This window comes from Podarcis gaigeae (genome assembly GCF_964106915.1).
Source record: "Podarcis gaigeae genome assembly, chromosome: 4".
Classification (NCBI taxonomy): Eukaryota; Metazoa; Chordata; class Lepidosauria; order Squamata; family Lacertidae; genus Podarcis; species Podarcis gaigeae.
Window position 1 is genome coordinate 78794049 of NC_139677.1, and position 18118 is coordinate 78812166.

At 41.4% G+C, this 18118-nt stretch overlaps 1 protein-coding gene across 11 annotated transcripts; it reads left to right on the forward strand.

The window, feature by feature from the left end:
• The first annotated feature begins 1951 nt into the window (after window positions 1-1951).
• SPART (spartin) lies at window positions 1952-18118 on the forward strand. Of its 11 annotated transcripts, none has more exons than XM_083736775.1 (10): window positions 1952-2157; window positions 5448-6268; window positions 6421-6618; window positions 8054-8158; window positions 10584-10707; window positions 12339-12533; window positions 13358-13516; window positions 13617-13707; window positions 14884-14944; window positions 16879-18118. In XM_083736775.1, the coding sequence occupies exons 2-9, from the start codon at window positions 5477-5479 to the stop codon at window positions 14942-14944; spliced, it is 1725 nt and encodes a 574-aa protein (XP_083592901.1). In that variant the 5' UTR covers window positions 1952-2157; window positions 5448-5476; the 3' UTR covers window positions 16879-18118. The 11 variants fall into 11 exon arrangements, 8 of the variants coding, with proteins under 8 accessions (XP_083592901.1, XP_083592903.1, XP_083592899.1 ...); XM_083736776.1 differs by having other exon boundaries at window positions 2000-3483; window positions 5370-6268; XR_014563602.1 differs by lacking the exons at window positions 14884-14944; window positions 16879-18118 and adding an exon at window positions 14345-14457 and having other exon boundaries at window positions 13617-14125.

Sequence of the window (18118 nt, forward strand, 5' to 3'; positions counted from 1 at the left end):
TGTGACAGGATAAATGGTGCTGAAATGGTTCCTATAGCCCCTCTCGAAACAGAGTTGCCTATCTTTTGAACCTGACTCCCTACTACACCTGTGCAGAGGGGTAGCGTGGGGAGACAGGGGGGACATGGCTTCAGGTGCACATTTTTAGGGGGCATAATCAGGTGCCCCCATGAAGACACAGAGCCCTGGCAACTGAGGTGTGGTGGCAGGCAGGTTGGTTTAGTGGGCAGGTGGATGGAAGCAGTGGGCAAGGAGCCTGTTAGAGGAGGGCTCTGTTCACCCTCTGCACTGGCTAAAGGCCACAACACTTGCTTTGCTCCAGGCACCAGCAACCCACACTATGCCACTGCAGCTGGGGAGAGAAGGCTTAGCTCCATGCCATGCTGATTACTTAGCAGGGAAGACCTTTGTTTAAGCAACAGGAGCAAGCCAGGCTGGCTCCTTTCCTTCCCACCATCAGATGCTATCCCTTGCTTGCAAACTACATTTGTGTGAGGGTTTTAAACCACCACTTCCCCCAAAACTACAATTCCCAGAGTTCTGGGGTGTAGCGGCAACCTTTATCCATATTTTTTTAAAAATAATATTTATTAACATTTTAAAAACTGCAAAAGAAAAACAAAGGATTAAACAAAGCAAAACAATACAATACAAAAACAAAAACACCACACAACACCAACCCCCAAACATTAAATTAACAAAACCAAACAAACACAATTTAAAAAACATCTAATAAGTTCAGTATCTTAACTTTCATTTACTTGTTTCATCGACCTCCTCGCACCTCCCTTTTTGTATTCCACTTTAATTAACTATTTCAGCAATTCCTTTCCATGCGGCAACCTTTATCCAATTGCAGATGGAATGAGTTCATTTTTGTTTTGCCACATGGATTTTGTTGCTGCGGTTATTATTACTGATCTTCTCAAGCTCCCATCAGGGTCAGTGTTTCCCAAAGTGAGCGATATTTCCCCCTGGGGGTGGCGCTGGAACAATCCAGGGGGCCTGTAGCAGCCTTGGGTGTAATTGGGGGCCACTGAATAAAAATAAGAGGGCAGTGGAAGCGTAAAGAAGAGAAGAAAATGTTGAAAAACTGTTCATACACATTTCATCTGTTGTGTAATAACGTTTACTGCCAAGTTGGGTGCTGTTGAGGGACTGTGACAATGCCCTCCCTTCAATGTGTCCTATTCAGGGCTGGATTTAGGTTTGATGAGGCCCTAGGCTACTGAAGGTAATGGGGCCCTTTATATGTCCAGCTGTCCTTTGTCAACAACAAATTGTCACTGTTTTTCGTGTTGAATATAGTAATTTATGGACCTAATGGGTATCTAAAGCTATTTGCATATGCAGAATGTAGGCACCCTATATATAGAAATGAGCAAACCAGTGATATTTTAGGGAGCAGGCTGGCAGGCGGGGCCCATTACTTACATACAAAACACTGTTGCTGTATGTAGGTTTTATTTTATTTTTTAATCTTATATTTTGGAAATGTACATCCAGTTTTTTCCCTTTAAATTTTTTGGGGGGTCCCAAGAGAGGGGGGTCCTAAGCTGTAGCTTAATTAGCTTATACGTAAATCGGGCACAGGACATCTTTCTTTATTATGTTGTAGGACTTAGGTAGAAATATAGATACAGTACATAAAAGAACGCAAATTTGTCACTGCATCTTTCTGTTTGTTTGGTTAAAGAAGGTAGATTTATAGCGGGGCGCTGAGTAATCCCTCCGCCCTGAAAAGTGGGCGGTAGTAAGCCAAATAAGTTTGGGAACCTCAGAATAATCTATAATTGCGTAAAAAACGAAACAAAACAAAAGCCAGGCGTCGCTATAGTTGTTACATCAAACACAATTGCATATACAATATACTGTAAAGCAAACAGCGAACTCAGCAGAACTTTTTGTGTGCGAGCGCGCGCACCGCAGAGCGCCCCCTGCCGGCCGAAACGTCTGCAACGGAGCCCAGAAGCTTCTCAGTGGGCGGGAAGGCGGCAAAGGACAACAAGCCGCTGACGGCAGCGGGTCACGTGACGCTGCGTGGGCCGAAGTTGCAACAGCTGGAGCGGAGCAGATATAGGCAGGAGGGGTCGTTTGCGGCGCGTGGCCGGGTGGGCGTCTCGCTGGAGCCTGGGAGGTCGCTGCTGCTCGCTTCCCGTGAGTGAAAGGGAAAGCCAGAACGAGAAAAGGGGGGGGGGAGTTCCTTGTAATTAGGGAGATCAATTCCTTAACAGATAACATTTCCTTGCCTCCTGTTTCCAACCGCCTTCCCTCTCCCCCTCCTTCATTCCCTGCGCTCGTGGAGCAGATCATTGCCGCTCTGCTGCTGAAAATGCACTTTGCGTATGCTCAGAGGCCTTGTTTTTTTGTGGGGGCGGGAAAGGATCTGGGCACTGAGCGTTAGTAAAACCAGGCAGTCGGTCCGTCTAGGTCAGTTTTGTTTACACCAACTGGCAACGGCTGTCCAGGATTTGGGGCAGGAGGAGGCTCTCCCCATCGCACCTGGAGGCGCCGGGGATGGAACCGGGGACCTTCCACTTGCAAAGTAGAGACTCCGCCACAGAGCCGTGGCCCTGTTTCAGGAGGTTGTTGCCAGCCAGGTGTGCGTGTAAGAGAGAGGAGAGATCTTTGGAAGTAGCAGCCGGTTCCTTAGCTGGTAGTAACTTCCTAGTGGACTTTCTTCCTATCAGTCATACCGTCTTAACTGTGGGAGGAGGTTGCTGCTGGCCTCATTGGTGCCTGTATTCGCGTTGCAGCCTGGTGCCGCGGCTGTTTCGCCAGAATTAAGGCCACTGGATTCAGTGAGGTTTACATCCCAGTTAAGTCTGTCGGGCTGTAAGGAGGGCTGCCCGTGTTCTGCTTGTTTACTCTGAAGCAAGTTCAGCAGGACTTTCTTCCCCCACAGAGATGCACACAGGGCTTCAGACACATTTATTTGGGGTTTGTGTGTATGTTTGCTTTAGAAAAAGCTTCCTTGCACCTTCTTGCTTTTGTCTTCTAAATAGTGAAATATTTGGCTACCTTTGTCACTGCTCATTTCATCTATAAATAGTATATTTTGAAGGGGGCATTTTTTATTTGGCACATTATTATCATTATTATCAAACAGTCTTGCCCCGGTGAGCAACCTGGCTGCTCAGTTCTGCACCAGCTGAAATTTCCAAACCACCTTCATAGGCAGCCCCATGTACAGCTCATTGTAGTAATATAACCTAGATGCTAACAGAATGTAGACAACAGAAGTTAGTGTATCCTGGTCCAAATAGGGGTGCAGCTGAGTCACCAGCCAAAGCTGATGTAAGGCAATCTGCGCCACCTGAGCCTCAAGCGACAGCAATGGATCCAGAAGTTCCCACAAGCTGTGTACTTGTTCCTTCCACATGTGCATCCCATGAAACTCAAGGTGTTGTACAGTATATGGGATTCTAGATTAGTGGTTCCCAAAATGGGCACTACCCCCTAAGGAGGTTGACACTGGCTCAAGTTAATCAATACTATGTTTTAATAGTTTTAATTAGATTTTGAATAAATGTGCACTTAATTGTTACTGTTTTGAATTTTATTGTGTTACCAACTTCCTTAGTGGTTTATGCAAACAGCTATTATGAATATTGTTTTTTCTGGGGTAGGGGGCACTGGGTATGAGTTCACGGAACCAAGGGGTCGGAGGCTGAAAATGTTTGGCAACAGACACATACTGACCAGATCCAGACCACTTAGTATTAGCAAGCTAACTGTATCATGCTCTCTCGGACTATGCAGTTTGATCAGTTTATGGGGCAGCTTATTAACTCCCTGTTGTCTATACAAGTGAAGTTGAGGCCAAACCTTGAAGCTCAGAAGGCTAAAGCTGGCCACAATCCACCATAAGCCTATGACCATGTTCCTTCCTCTTTCATGTGCCTTGCTGATGGTTGCTGTTTAGCAGCTAGCTCTGTTGCATGCTTATTGCTAATTGGAGCAAATCAAAAGAGCACTGTTCCCGAAACATCACGAGTTCACAATTGTATTTGTGGTGGATGTTTCATACTTCCAAACCATCCTACCCCTGAACAATTCTGAATGACAATTTTTTTAAAAAGTTTGTCGCTTCCCATGTTTTTAGTGAAACAGTTTTTTAATAACCAGCAGAGCAGTCCCAAAGGAGCAACAGGAGGGGGGGGTGTATGGGGGACAGAGGGAGAGAGACTGGAAATGTTTTTTCTAACTTACACCACCCTGGAGCTGTTACAGCTCAGGATCTGATGCTCAGCCCCTCCATCTCCCCATCACCCCATTTCTTAAACTTACTGTGGGCAGAATGATGGTGGCAGCAGCACTCTGTGGGTGGTGGCTAACATAGACATGGAGATGTTAGCTGTACAGTGGTACCTCGGGTTATAAACACTTCAGGTTACAGACTCCGCTAACCCAGAAATAGTACCTCGGGTTAAGAACTTTACCTCAGGATGAGAACAGAAATCGTGGTGCGGTTGCGGGAGGCCCCATTAGCTAAAGTGGTACTTCAGGTTAAGAATGGACCTCCAGAACGAATTAAGTTCGTAACCAGAGGTACCACTGTATTCAGCTTTTATCCCTTGATGTCACTGGTTATATAAACTTGTCGTAAGTTTGCAGATGGTGGGAAACTTGAGCTTTACAGCAGCATATCAGCCTGTCAAAACAAATGCTGAAATACCATGCAATATAAATAGCTTTCAAGAGCTTTTCAGTCATTGAAAGGCTACTCTTAACACTAGTGTGCTAAGTGACTGGGGGGGGGATTGTTAGAACCCCATATAAAATGACCAGGACTCTGTGACCGTAACCAGAGGCCCTTCATTGTGTGCTTCCTCCACGAGATGTGTAGAGGGTGGCAGCATGAGAACCGGCCTTTTCTGCAGTGGCTCCCTGTTTGTGGAATGCTCTCCCCAGGGGGGTACAGCTTGTGCCTTCATTATACTCCTTTAGGCGACAGGCAAAAATGTTCCTCTTCAACCAGGCCTTTGGCTGATTAATATTCTATGGCCTTTTAAGTGTGTGTGGGGTGTGTGTGTGTGTTTTTTTAATTATTTATTTTGTGCTTTTATCCTGTATCTTTATCTTGTGAACCGCCCTGAGATCTTTGGAAGAAGGGAGCTGTATAAAGTTAATAAATAATAGTACTAATTATAATAATTCAATTGTTTGTGTAAATTAAAGGTTAACTATAGAAGCACAGCAGCTATATAATGCTGTAAAAGTGCTTTGCAGATCAAGATTATGTATCCATAGTCTTGTTCAAAGTAGACCTGCTGAAATTAATGATCGTGGCTAAGTTAGGTAAAACTTAGTTGAATACCACCCTAAGCCTTTTTTAAGGCAAAGCAGCCTGTTTTACGGGAAGTTAGGATCACTATATATATCCCTTAATTCAAGCTGTTACTGGTTTTCTTTAACGGAAGTGTTCTCTTCCGCTTTGTCTCCAGTTACTCCTGCTGTGATCCAGTTTTCCGTAATGTATCAAGAACGGGATTCAGCTGCGCAAGTGGGTGCAAATTTGAAGACGATTGAAGAAGAGTACAAGGAAGCATTTGTGTTTGTTAATAAAGCCCTGAATGCAGATGAGCTTGGACAGAAGGAAGAAGCAAGGAATTATTACAGGCAGGGTATTGACCACTTGCTCAGGGGAACCAGCGTCCCGTCCCAAGGTCATGAATGCACTGGGGACCGATGGGAGTCTGCCAGGCAAATGCAGCAAAAAATGAGAGAGACGCTACAAAACGTTACTGCACGCCTAAGCATTCTAGATGAAAATGCCATGTGTCCTCCTATGGAAGCGCCCAGGATATACCCAACAATTCCAGCCAAAGAAAAGCCAGAGAGGCCTCCTGTACCGAATTCACTGATGACTCCATCACACCTGGCTGCAGCAGGTGGAAATGCTGGATGTACAAGCCAAGGGCAAGCTACTGTGATGAGTCCTTCGTCTGCAATGCCCACTGAGGAACCCCCAGCTTATACACCTGAGGCCACAGGTGGGCACTACACTGTGTCGTACGGAACAGACTCTGGGGAGTTCTCCTCGGTCGGAGATGATTTCTACACGAAATGCACACAGCCTCCTCCTGTTCAGACATTAGGGGTAGATGCTGATGAACTGATCCTCATTCCCCACGGGGTGCAGATATTCTTTGTGAGTCCTGATGGACAAGTGAGTGCTCCCTCGTATCCCGGATACCTTCGCATTGTGAAGCTCTTGGACACTGATGCTGCAGCGGCCCAGAATCGCCCCCCTGCTTTCCTTCAGGTAACTTTCACATTTTGTTTGTGTTGCTGGCCACAGCTGTTCACAAGCTGTGAAATGAGTGCTAATGGTTCTATGACATGAGTGCTAATGTATCATTCATTTGAATCCACGGTGTTCTGTGCAAAATGTTATTTTGGTCTTCTCTTTTCCAGGTTTGTGACTGGCTGTATCCTCTTATGTGCAACCAGTCTCCTGTCCTCTCCTGCAGCACAGGAGTCTACATGTTCCCTGACTTGATGTCACAGGTGCCAGGATCCTATGTGGGCGTAGTGTTATCTTCAGAACTTCCAGCTGCTGACAGAGAACTGTTTGAAGATCTGCTAAAACAGATGTCTGACCTTAGAGTGCAGGTAAACAGTGTTATGCCACCATCCAGAATAATTTCAATGCACAAGTATCACCGGGTGACACTGATGAGCTGTTAAACTGTCCGCTTCATAGAGCACTATAAATGAATTTCAGCATAGCCTCTGCAAGGATTTACCTTTGGCAATATAGAGCATGTTTTATGGTGAGGCTGGGCAACGTCTGAAAATAAATTTACCGTGTGGTGCTGTGAAGGGCAGGGCAAGTAGGCTGATAATGATTTTCCTGCAGGATCAATTGAGCAGACGTAGAGAGGCATTACTGCAGCTTGCAGTGTGTCAGAAGTATCACATCCAGTTCACTTGCTCAGAGTGCAACAATGACTAAGCAAAATCTTAAAATGCTACATATATAGGAAGTCCCTCTAAGATAATTAAGAATCTGGTAGATCACAGTTCATTCGTGAAGTGCAGGGAAAGGTTATCCGAGAGATTATCACTCTAGTAAACAAGGTCAGTATTAAGAGCCAGTGTGGTGTAGTGGTTAAAAGCGGTAGTCTCATAATCTGGGGAACCAGGTTCACATCTCCGCTCCTCCACATGCAGCTGCTGGGTGACCTTGGGCTAGTCACACTTCTTTGAAGTCTCTCAGCCTAACTCACCTCACACAGTGTTTGTTGTGGGGGAGGAAGGGAAAGGAGAATGTTAGCCGCTTTGAGACTCCTGAAGGGGAGTGAAAGGCGGGATATCAAATCCAAACTCTTTTTTAAGAAGGTGGGAAATCTAAACGGCAGGTGTTAGAGGGAGGCATACCTGTAATTATAACGGCACATTTTTAGCAATAATAATAATAATAATAATAATAATAATAATAATAATAATAATTTATTATTTATACCCCACCCATCTGGCTGGACACTCTGGGCGGCTTCCCAAAAAATATTAAAACACAGTAACCCATCAAACATTAAAAGCTTCCCTAAACAGGGCTGCCTTCAGATGTCTTCTAAAAGTCTGGTAGTTGTTGTTCTCTTTGACATCTGGTGGGAGGGCATTCCACAGGGCGGGTGCCACCGCTGAGAAGGCCCTCTGCTTGGTTCCCTGTAACTTGGCTTCTTGCAGTGAGGGAACCGCCAGAAGGCCCTCGGTGCTGGACCTCAGTGTCTGGGTGGAATGATGGGGGTTAAAACTAATTACCAGAAGAAGTGAGAAAATTTGCCATTTGTCTTGACATGTTAAAATACTTTGTAATCTCTTGGAGAACTGGCCATATGGTGACGAACAACCTGATCTTGCAATTACTTATTCACCTGTGGGGATGTTTACTAATGCATGAATTCACCTGCATGTGGTTCATGAGAAGGATAATTCTTTCCACTGTGTGATATTATTGTCTGATGGTGTACAACAGTACCTGACAGATTCCTTGTTGAGCCTTTGAACTTGTGAATCTATTAATGTCCTTGATATGGTATCACAGGTTCCAGGATCCCATGAGGGACTAGGGTTACCGTCCCAACGCTCAAGATCTTACAAAGAGCTTTTTGAGGATCTGTTTAAACAAAGATCTGATCTCAGAGCCAAGGTAAACTTCAGAGCTGGTGGCAAACTTTTTACTAAGCCAACACATTTTAAACTTTAAGAAATGGAAATTACTTTGTTTTGTGGTATTTATTGAAAAATGTATCTGCCGCCAACAGTGGCTCTTGGAGAGAGAACAAATAATGAAAATGTTGAAGATATTAATCATGTATACTAGAAGCAATCTGGGTTCTTCAAGTGCCAGTCCTTATGCAGCCGGAACAAGGCCCACCCCAGCCCACCCCCCCACACATGAGAGTATCTGCAGGGTGGAGGGTCCCTGAGGTTTACAGAAACACAAAATTCTTTAGTGGAGAACCCCTCCCCCCGCAAGGCCCAATGGGTACTGTTGTAGTTCTCAAGTAATAGAATACGGTTGAGGTATCAGAAGTTACCAGGGATGAACCAAAATAGATGAAGGACACAGGCTATGAGAAATGGACCCAAGGCTGGAAAAAACTTCCATTATTTCAGGGAGAGCAGGTGTGAATTGAAGGCTAATTAATTCTGTTGCCAATTTCTGGAATAAGTGTGTGACAGAAGTTGGGCTTAACTGGCTCTGGCCTTGGTGCTGTGGTGGGACACAACCTCTTCTCCACATCCCCATTTCCAAAGGACACCCCATATTTTACAGAGGCTGACAAAAGACTACCTATCTCTGTTGATCTCTGTGCTCCCTCCTCATGCTAATAGCTTCAAAGAAAATACAGTCATTTGTTAAATCTCGTTTCCCACAGTGGCCAAAGCAGTAAACTGCTTTTAAGTGCTTATAAACCTGGACATGACATTTTTACGAGTTTTTAATTGTTGAGGAATTAATATTTGCAAGAACCATGAGGGAGTTCTAGAACAGCTATGGTTATTTAACTTATTTATTCCCTTTAAAAAAAAATAAAAGATATCATAACCCACAATGTCACAATCTTTAACACTGTCAAGAATGTTTGAATGGCTCAAATTTTAAAGTACAGTACCACCCAGTTCAACATAATGTAATGTTTAGGAATAGATGGGAAAATGGGAACAATATTACGGCTGGCTTTGTGAGCTCTAGCTAACCTAATGCAGAACTTCTTAAGAACTCGGAGTATATTCATAGCAACTGTACATAATGGCATGACTTAACAAAACGGATTGAGCTTTGGCCTGTGACTCACTTTAGTAGCTTAGAGGGGATCAATCAGAAATATACACCGGTCGCTAGTGTGTATGTTAGGCTATACAGACGAAATAGGATGTTAAGCTAGAACCTGGAGCGGATGTCTCAGGATTGCCTTGGTTCACTCTAATGCAGTAGTAGCCATCCTGCTTATACTTAGGGACTGATTTTACAATGTCATATTGTTTCATAAATGCATAAAAGATGCTACACAGAAAATGCAAAATCCATGTCAGTTTTGCATTCTAATGCAAGATCCTTGTGTTACTTGCTTGTGTGAAATTTCTGTGCGGATAATTGAACCTTACTAATTCCAAAGTGATACAGAAAGTCTGGAGCTGTGATGATAACATGCCTGTGATAATACCTTCATTTGATCACATAGAATAATCCTTCATAATAATCTAATGTGAAAACAAGTTATGTTTAATGTAGTTGTTTCCATCTTTGTTGTTGCAATCTTTTAATTCATGGGGTGGTGTTTGGTTCCGAATCCCAGATTTTTTGCCTTTTAGCTTGGTGTCTTCTCTAAGAAAGGACCCATCACATGCTCAACTTTGTCTTGTTTTGGCAGTAACAATGTGTAAAACCAAGAAAAAACAGAATGAATGCACTTTCGTTGTTTGTAAATCTGTATGGGGAGGAGGAGGAGTAAATCCAGCCCAGCTCCCAAAAAGCTTCATTCTTTCAGTCTTGCCGTCCTGAACAAAGAGAAGCAATGTAAAGACACATAACAATACAGAATAAGGAGAACTGCGTTTCCCCTTAAAATGAAAGGGAGTGGTAGACTTGGGCAACTTTCCTTCCTGATCAAATAAATATGAACATATGCATACCCTGCCTGTCTGTTGTGCAAAATGTTCTCAAAGGCGAATAGAGCATTAACTAAAATACAAAACCATGCTAATTATATTAACTGAAGTGAAAAGAATCAGGGGTGAAGAAACCCTAATTATCTCTCCAAAGAGGTACATGTTGGTCTTATCTCCAAATGCCAATAAGGCAGGAGCAACAGTAATGTTCCTGTGCATGTAAAATAGGTGGGAATTATGTGACCAGAAATGCCATTTTCTTGCAGATGAATAAAGAAACTGATGCATTTTGGTTGTTGTTGTAAAGCCTATAATTATCTGCGAGAAGATGGAAGCTTTAGGGTCACAATGTGCATTTCTTTGTTGAATATCACGGTGGCCAATTTGACATTTAATTGCTTTATCTTAGCTTTTGATCTTGCTGTGTATATATATATATATGTGCTTCGATCTTGCAGCCTGCAGAAGCTTCTAGTGATGCGATTAACCTGGCCGAGACTGTACGTATTGAGCCAGCGTCTGAAGAGAGGGAAAGAGAGTTACCTGACTGGAGTGAGAAAATGGCCCATGGAATCTTAACAGGTACCCTTAGGATTGATTCTCTAGATTGATCCTTGGTATAAACCCTGTTCTGGTGTTTGGGCTTAAAGCTGTACTAACCAACAGGGTGCCGTTAAATGTTGTTGGACTCCCACAAGCTGGTCAGCATGTTCAAGGCTAGGTGTTGCAGCCCAACAACATCTGAAAGACAGTGTTGGCTCCAACCCCAGTGTCCCCATGCAAATCTGCTCTGTTTTCCACACTCAGCATGCCGCGGTTGGAAGTGGAGCTGGTGTGTGCAAGGATTGTAGGGGCAGGCTTTGTGTGGGTGCAACTGTCACAGCTTCCAAGCCACCTGTCTCACCTGAATTGGGCTAAAGTTTCTCTTCATTCTGGCAGTATAGTGAAATTGTCTTCCAGTCTGAAATCATAAGCTAAACTATTAATTTCAGCCACTTCCATATTATAACTTTGCATGAGAATATATTCTGTAAGAAATAGTTTTGTTGTCTGTGTTTTCTGATATATTAGTTTTATTCAGCACTCAGGTAGCAGAAAACTAAATGGTTCTACCACACATTATATCAATTACATGGATTGACCTGCGGTAAAGTTCTGCAGTCCAAAGGCTCCATCTTGTTGACAGAAATATTTTACTACTTGAAAGGGTACAGTCCTTTAATTACATCCTGTTACTATGTCTGTGTTACTTTCAAGTTTTCATTAGCTGCAGGTCTACATGGCTCAGAAGTAGAGAGTAAAAGAATGTATTATTATTATTTTATTATTATTAATGTGACTTTTTCAGCATATTAATTACATGCAATTGTTTGTTTAAACTTTGCCTCTTGATAAAAATACTAAATTCTCTTAAAGATAAATAGTAAGTTAATTCCTTGCCAGGTAGATTCCCAAAAACCAAATGGCAACTCAAAATAAAGCTCTTGAGACAAGCTCTAGAAGATGTTATAGTTTGTCCAATCTCCAGGAGCTAGAGTTATTTAGTAATTATGTAGTGGTTGCTAAAAGCAACAACTTGTTCTTTGTTTTGCCAGTTTAGTGCATGTTTGGGGATTTTCATCTGAATTATGCTGGTGGATGAATAAACTGGGGGCTGACTCGCAAGCTAACTTAAATCCTGTTTACATCTGATGCAGCTCAAAGTGGTAGAATTCTAGACTGCACCACGTTAGACTACTGGTTGGGAGGGGGAATATTTTATTTAATTCTCTGCCATGTTGACCTGCTTGGCGTAAACCCACCCCTCTTTTTCGCCACATGCATGAAGCTTCTTATGGAGAGAAAGAAAGAGCGCACATTCAAAAATATGAGGCACCCAGCGCAATTGGTCTGATATGGTAAAGGTAAAAAGGTAAAGGGACCCCTGACCGTTAGGTCCAGTCGCGGACGACTCTGGGGTTGCGGCGCTCATCTTGCTTTACTGGCCGAGGGAGCCGGCATACAGCTTCTGGGTCATGTAGCCAGCTTTCCTATTTTCACCATTGCTGAAGATGGAATTGTAGCTAATTAAGAGGATATGGGAGACTCAGCAGTGTGTGAGCTCAGGCTGTATTTTTTTCAGCTTACTAGCCTGAACTTAAGTGGGTAGGAAATGCTGTCCTATAACATGATAATGTTGCTGCATCCGTCAATCTGTTCTTGTTTCCTTAAAGGAGCATCCTGGGTCAGCTGGGGCCTGGTCAAAGGAGCAGAATATACCGGGAAAGCAATCCACAAGGGAGCTTCCAAACTAAGAGAGCACATTCAGCCAGAGGAAAAGCCAATGGAAGTCAACCCAACCGTAGCTAAAGGGCTGCATGTAGCCAAGCAGGCTACAGGAGGAGCTGTGAAAGTCAGCCAGTTCTTAGGTGAGATGTGAGCAACCAGTTTCCTTGAAAAAGTAGTGACAGGAATTGATAATGCTTTGTTTCTTCAGTCTTTTTTTTAAAAAATGGACAGGGAGTAATGTTTATTTTCTTTTTCATTACGTTCTCTTTGGGAGAGAAATGGACTTCATCAGGTTTAGGCTCTTTAAAAAAAATGCCTTAGCTCACTGTATGTTTTTAGTTGTTGTTGATATGGGTTTTTTTTTACATTTTGGAATGGTTCATTATTTATATCAACATATTTATATGTCCACGGTCTTGGAATCATATTGGATGAAGGGTGGTATACAAATTCTTTAAATTAATCACCCTTCAGAAGTCTTCATTGCCCCGGCTTCATTAAGAGCCAATATAGACAGTAGTAGAAATAATAATAATAATAATAATAATAATAATAATAATAATAATAATAATAATAATAATAATAATAATTTATTTATACCCTGCCCATCTGTCTGGATCTCCCCAGCCACCCTGGGTGGCTTCCAACAAAGTATTAAAATACAGTGGTCTGTTAAACATTAAAAGCTTCCCTAAACAGGGCTGCCTTCATATGTCTTCTAAAAGCCTGGTAGTTCTTCTCTTTGATATCTGGTGGGAGGGCGTTCCACAGGGCGGGTGCCACTACCAGCAGATGCACTATTTGCATCTGTAGTTTCCTCCAAATATAATTGTTGTGGGAAAAGGAGCCACTAACATAAAATTGGCTTCATGATCCTCAATAAAATGCATTGAATTCAGTGGCTTAATCTATCTGACCAGAACATTCTGTAACCTATAAATTATCTTAATGCTTTCTGTTTTAGTGGAAGGTGTGTGCTCTATAGCAAGTTCTGTGGGAAGAGAGTTAGCCCCCCATGTCAAGAAGCATGGAAGCAAACTGGTTCCAGAATCCCTTAAGAAAGACAAAGATGGAAAATCTACTTTCGATGGTGCTCTGGTTGTTGCAGCAAGTGGTGTTCAAGGTAGCATGAAAATAACGCTTCCACAATGTGTGGTGCAAGTTTTTATTGAACGTCGTTTGTTTGCTACCTTCCGGTTCCAACACGCTAACTCTCCTTGCAGGGTTTTCAACAATATGGCACGGTTTGGAAAGCGCTGCAAAGTGTATTGCTAAAAATGTGTCTAAAGAGACGGTTCAGACTGTCAAGTACAAGTAAGTTAACGTTTCCTCTACTCTGCAATGAATTTTGGTGATGCATGAATACCGGGGAGCCTGCGCTACATGCGTTAAACAAAACTTGCTAGAAAGTAAAAATGCTTTGCTATTGTTGGAACCAAACTAGTCGAGATGGTCACAGTTGCATGTATCTAAAAGTGGAACTTTCCCAGTTACATAGGCAGGGAGGAGCAAACAAGGAGGAGTGTGTAAGGGAAAGAGCCACCTTCACTTGCTTTCCCTGCAGATCCGATAATCAACACACACTTGCTACTGCTGTGTAAAGGTCAAACAAGTGCAGGTCACTTCTAGTTAAGGGGCAGCTGCACCCCTAAATTGGATTTTCAGTTCATTTTAGGTCTTACCTAAATGCAGAGAGGGATTGTTGCCAGGCCGATTCCATCTGAATACAGTGGTACCTCGGGTTACATACGCTTCGGGTTACAGACTCCGCTAACCCAGAAATAGTGCTTCAGGTTAAGAACTTTGCTTCAGGATGAGAACAGAAATTGTGCTCTGGTGGCACGGCATCAGCAAGAGGCCCCATTAGCTAAAGTGGTGCTTCAGGTTAAGAACAGTTTCAGGTTAAGAACAGACCTCCAGAATGAATTAAGTACTTAACCACTGTACTCAGTTGGATGTATTTCAGTTCTTGGAATATGAGTGGTGATGAAATTGTAAAGGGAAGCCTCTGTCTATATAAATTAGGGTTGCCATATTTCAAAAAATGAAAATCTGAGCTTTTTTTTTTAAGTTTTGCCCAATTTTATGTAATTATCTGTAACTGCATAGAGTCTAATTTTGGGTTGCTTTCTGAAGTTTGAGTCTTTTTTCTGGGCTAAAGAAAAATGAAACATATGTACCAGCCCATTAGTTCAGCAAAAAAATTAAAATGTTTGCAGTCAACATTGGAGCAAAATGCAGTAGGGAAATGTCAGGCTGCCAATTAGACTTCTGAAAATAATTTCTGCTTTATTTTACCTATAAGGATGCAAGGATTTACTTGGTACTTACTCTGTAATTCTCTTGGTTTGAAGCTCACCTAGTCTGTACTACATTGCTTTCTGCCAAAATAATGGTATATCTCCATGAGATATTTCTCCTTGGCAAGTGTGAAGAACCATGTTCTGTTTGTACACTACTGTTTGTGTTAATCTTTTGTTCTTATTTTAGATTTAAAAGTAGGGGAAAAGGAGATGAGTCTTCAGTTGCCACTAAGAGTGAAAAGCAATAAGTAACTTGCAGTTATCTCCAACTATCTAACAATTCAAGTATTCACCCCATCTCCTGTTTCTGTAAGAGTATAATAGAAAACACATCCTAATGAAATAAGTAGACTTTTTCTTCCAAGACGAAAGGCCACATCAAAAATCTGTTGCATACAAGGGGATTGTTGTTTACCGGTACTTTAAGATGTGTGCAATGAACCCTAGTAGTATTTTCATTAGCATGGCAGATGCATCTCCTATATATTATCATTTTTATTGTGTTTCTCATAATAGGCAGCTTATTTTTTTTAAGTGTGTGTCACCATAATGCATACCTAGCAAAATGATCTTCAACCTGGAAGAACCCAACCCTCTATAAATCCTAAACTCTGGGCATTTAAAAGGGTCCAGAAATCTTGCAATGCTAATTGTTCACTAACAATAAATAGCTGCACTAGAATATGAGAAACAAGCTCCAAATGCAGATCTGCATTGCCGCAAAATATTTTAAGTTCTTGGCGCTTTTTATATCCACCTGCATTCAATAAATATTTTTATCATGTAAACTCCTGCCCACTGTTGGTTCTGCATGAGATGGTGTGAATACTCTTGTTCCTTTTGGCACAGCTTGAGTCAGTTTTGCTTTCTTCTAATATGGGTGTTTATGGTTAATGTCATGGGGAAACTAACAAAAATGAAAATCTTTTGCTGTCCAATTAATTTTATCAGATTTGTTGTGTTCGGCAAATAATTCCAAGGCTGCTATGCTGTCACATTGTAAGAAATATAGTACGTATTAGAGATTCTTTTCCATTCAGTTTTAATGTGTGTTCTGAAATAGGCAGATTACTACTGTGTTTGGTCAAGACCTGTATTGATTATGCCAACAACAATCAATGTTTCAAAGGGAGACTTCAGGTTTTTGGCTTTAAAATTTAGTCGGCTGCTGTAGTAGATTAGCAAAGGATAGCTTCAGCATTTTTGTGTACAGTATTGTTACTCTTTTGCAGCTAGTTAACATGTAGGATTTTAGCATTTTAAGTAGTAGGCTGTATTATTGCCCTGTTTGGTTACTTTTTTTAAGAATTGTTTGCATTTTTTCATATGTATCAGAAGTCCCCTTTGCATAGTTTATCCCAGAGTGACATGTGAATAAAATTTGACTTAAGCTCGGCAGGATTCCTTCATCATCAATCCCAGCTGATAAAATGCTTTCTCTCAAACATCACTGGAATGGGGTTGAAATACCTGCATAGTTCTTCTCAACCAGAGGGAAAGGTTATCCTCATATAATTGTGGAAATTGAGTAACTAAATAACAAGGGAAATAGTATATGCGTAAATGATGACTGCCCAAAGCTAAGAACTTGAAGTGAACTTTGAGCGGTGTACGGGGCCACTCTCAACTGTTTTGTAATTTCTGGTTAGGTTGGGAGATTCTTAATTTTTTTCAGGGCAAAAATGTAGATTTTCAGACTTATTTTTACAATAAAATGTATTAACTTGTTTTAAAAATTCTTAACATTTTAACAGCAGTACTTTAACTATATGCAGGGATAACCTATTGAACCTGGAGCTTTTAAATTTCTCTTTGTCACAGAGCACATGGTATAACATGGTTTAGTTAGCAGCTTCAGCAAAAAATCTGTTTTATGTGGTAATTCTGGGGAGACGAAAGCTTTATCTACCAAGTGTAAGCACAACTTTGGAATTTGCGTTGAAGGCCAAGTAAAAACTGAAGCAAGAGACAAAAACTGGGACAGACTAGCAGCCCTAAAACATTAAGATTGTTTTCGCTAATCTTCTTCTGTGCTTTGGGAAGTATGCTGATTTCAGGTTTTCCAAATTAAATTTAAGCAGCTACTTGGGAATGAGGGCATGCACACAAAGATTAAACAACAATCATAGCATTCGTGTACAAATGAGGAAACTCTATTGACATGCTCCTTATTTGTATTAAGGTACGGGGATGATGCGGGCCATGCTACTGACAACGCAGTGAGTTCTGCTATCAATGTTGGTGTGGCAGCTTTCAATATTGACAATATTGGAATCAAAGCTATAGTGAAGAAAACTGCAAAGGAGACAGGCCATGCTGTGTTGGATGAATATAAAATCATAGAAAAGAGCGAGAAAAAAGAAGATGGATATTGAAGACACTGTGTGAATAAATTACCCAAAGCCTTAATTTATTACATAATTTATTTAAAGAGAGTTGAACTGATTAACAAGTGTTGTATTTCTAACTCCTAAGATTGCTGGACTTAAATATATCATACCTGGGAAGTCTTTTAAAATGAGTTTTGGGAATCTCTAACTCCAGTATTATTGTTAGAGCTAGATGATGGGAATGAATTTGCATTAGAATTAAACTTCCATGAGGAGGGCATAAATGCCTTTTTTCAAATAAATGTGGAAACTAGATTCCAGCTTCATGTGTAGAGGGACTATTTTTGTAACTATTTCTAGACAAAATATTTTCAGAAAGCTAATGATTTGAATAGTGGCTGAAACTGAACTTGTCTGATCAAATAGTATGCACTCTTTTTAGCTTTAAATAAACTGACTAGGCTTGAGTAATTCCTCCTAAAAACTAGTAAAATCCAAACTCTTAAGACAAACCAAAGACTGGAATACTGCTATTTCCTGAATTAGTGTATCAGAGTCAACCAAACTTTGGTGTAATCCTAGGTTTCATTGAAATACATGGCATTTTTTTGCCTAGCAAGGACTTCGATTCATTGTACTTTGTGTTATCCAGCCAGTGTGTGGGAACAATGTTTGCTCTGAGACCACTAAAGAAAAGGTTGGGCTCTGTAAAAGCTTTAATGGTTACCCTCTGTATTTGTTATATAGAATTGCTGCACTGTAACTTGTCTTACTGGAAAGCCTGTATTCAGAAATGATTATTGCTGCCTTGTGATGGAATGCAATGCATTTCATTTTAAGATATTCAACTTCACTCCCCATCATTACCTAGGGATACATCTGCTATTAATGTGGGAATTGTGAGTCCCTTACTATGCTTGCTTCAGATTTTTGACTTCAATTTATGTGAAGTTTTGCAGATATTAAAAATTGTAGTGCTGTAGTCTGCAACAGAGAAATGATGGCACTTTGGAGGGACACATCCACTGGTTAAGAAGCTAACTACTTGAAATGTTGTATGGATTGAAAACTATAAATAAACTTTAACATGCA

Excerpts from the sequence above, each read along its gene's own strand:
- SPART (XM_083736772.1), top strand. The coding sequence starts at position 5,477 with ATGTATCAAGAACGGGATTCAGCTGCGCAAGTGGGTGCAAATTTGAAG. Across the intron at positions 6,619-8,053 it reads TGTCTGACCTTAGAGTGCAG|GTTCCAGGATCCCATGAGGG; the intron begins GTAAACAGTGTT and ends ATGGTATCACAG. Across the intron at positions 13,517-13,616 it reads TGCAGCAAGTGGTGTTCAAG|GGTTTTCAACAATATGGCAC; the intron begins GTAGCATGAAAA and ends CTCTCCTTGCAG.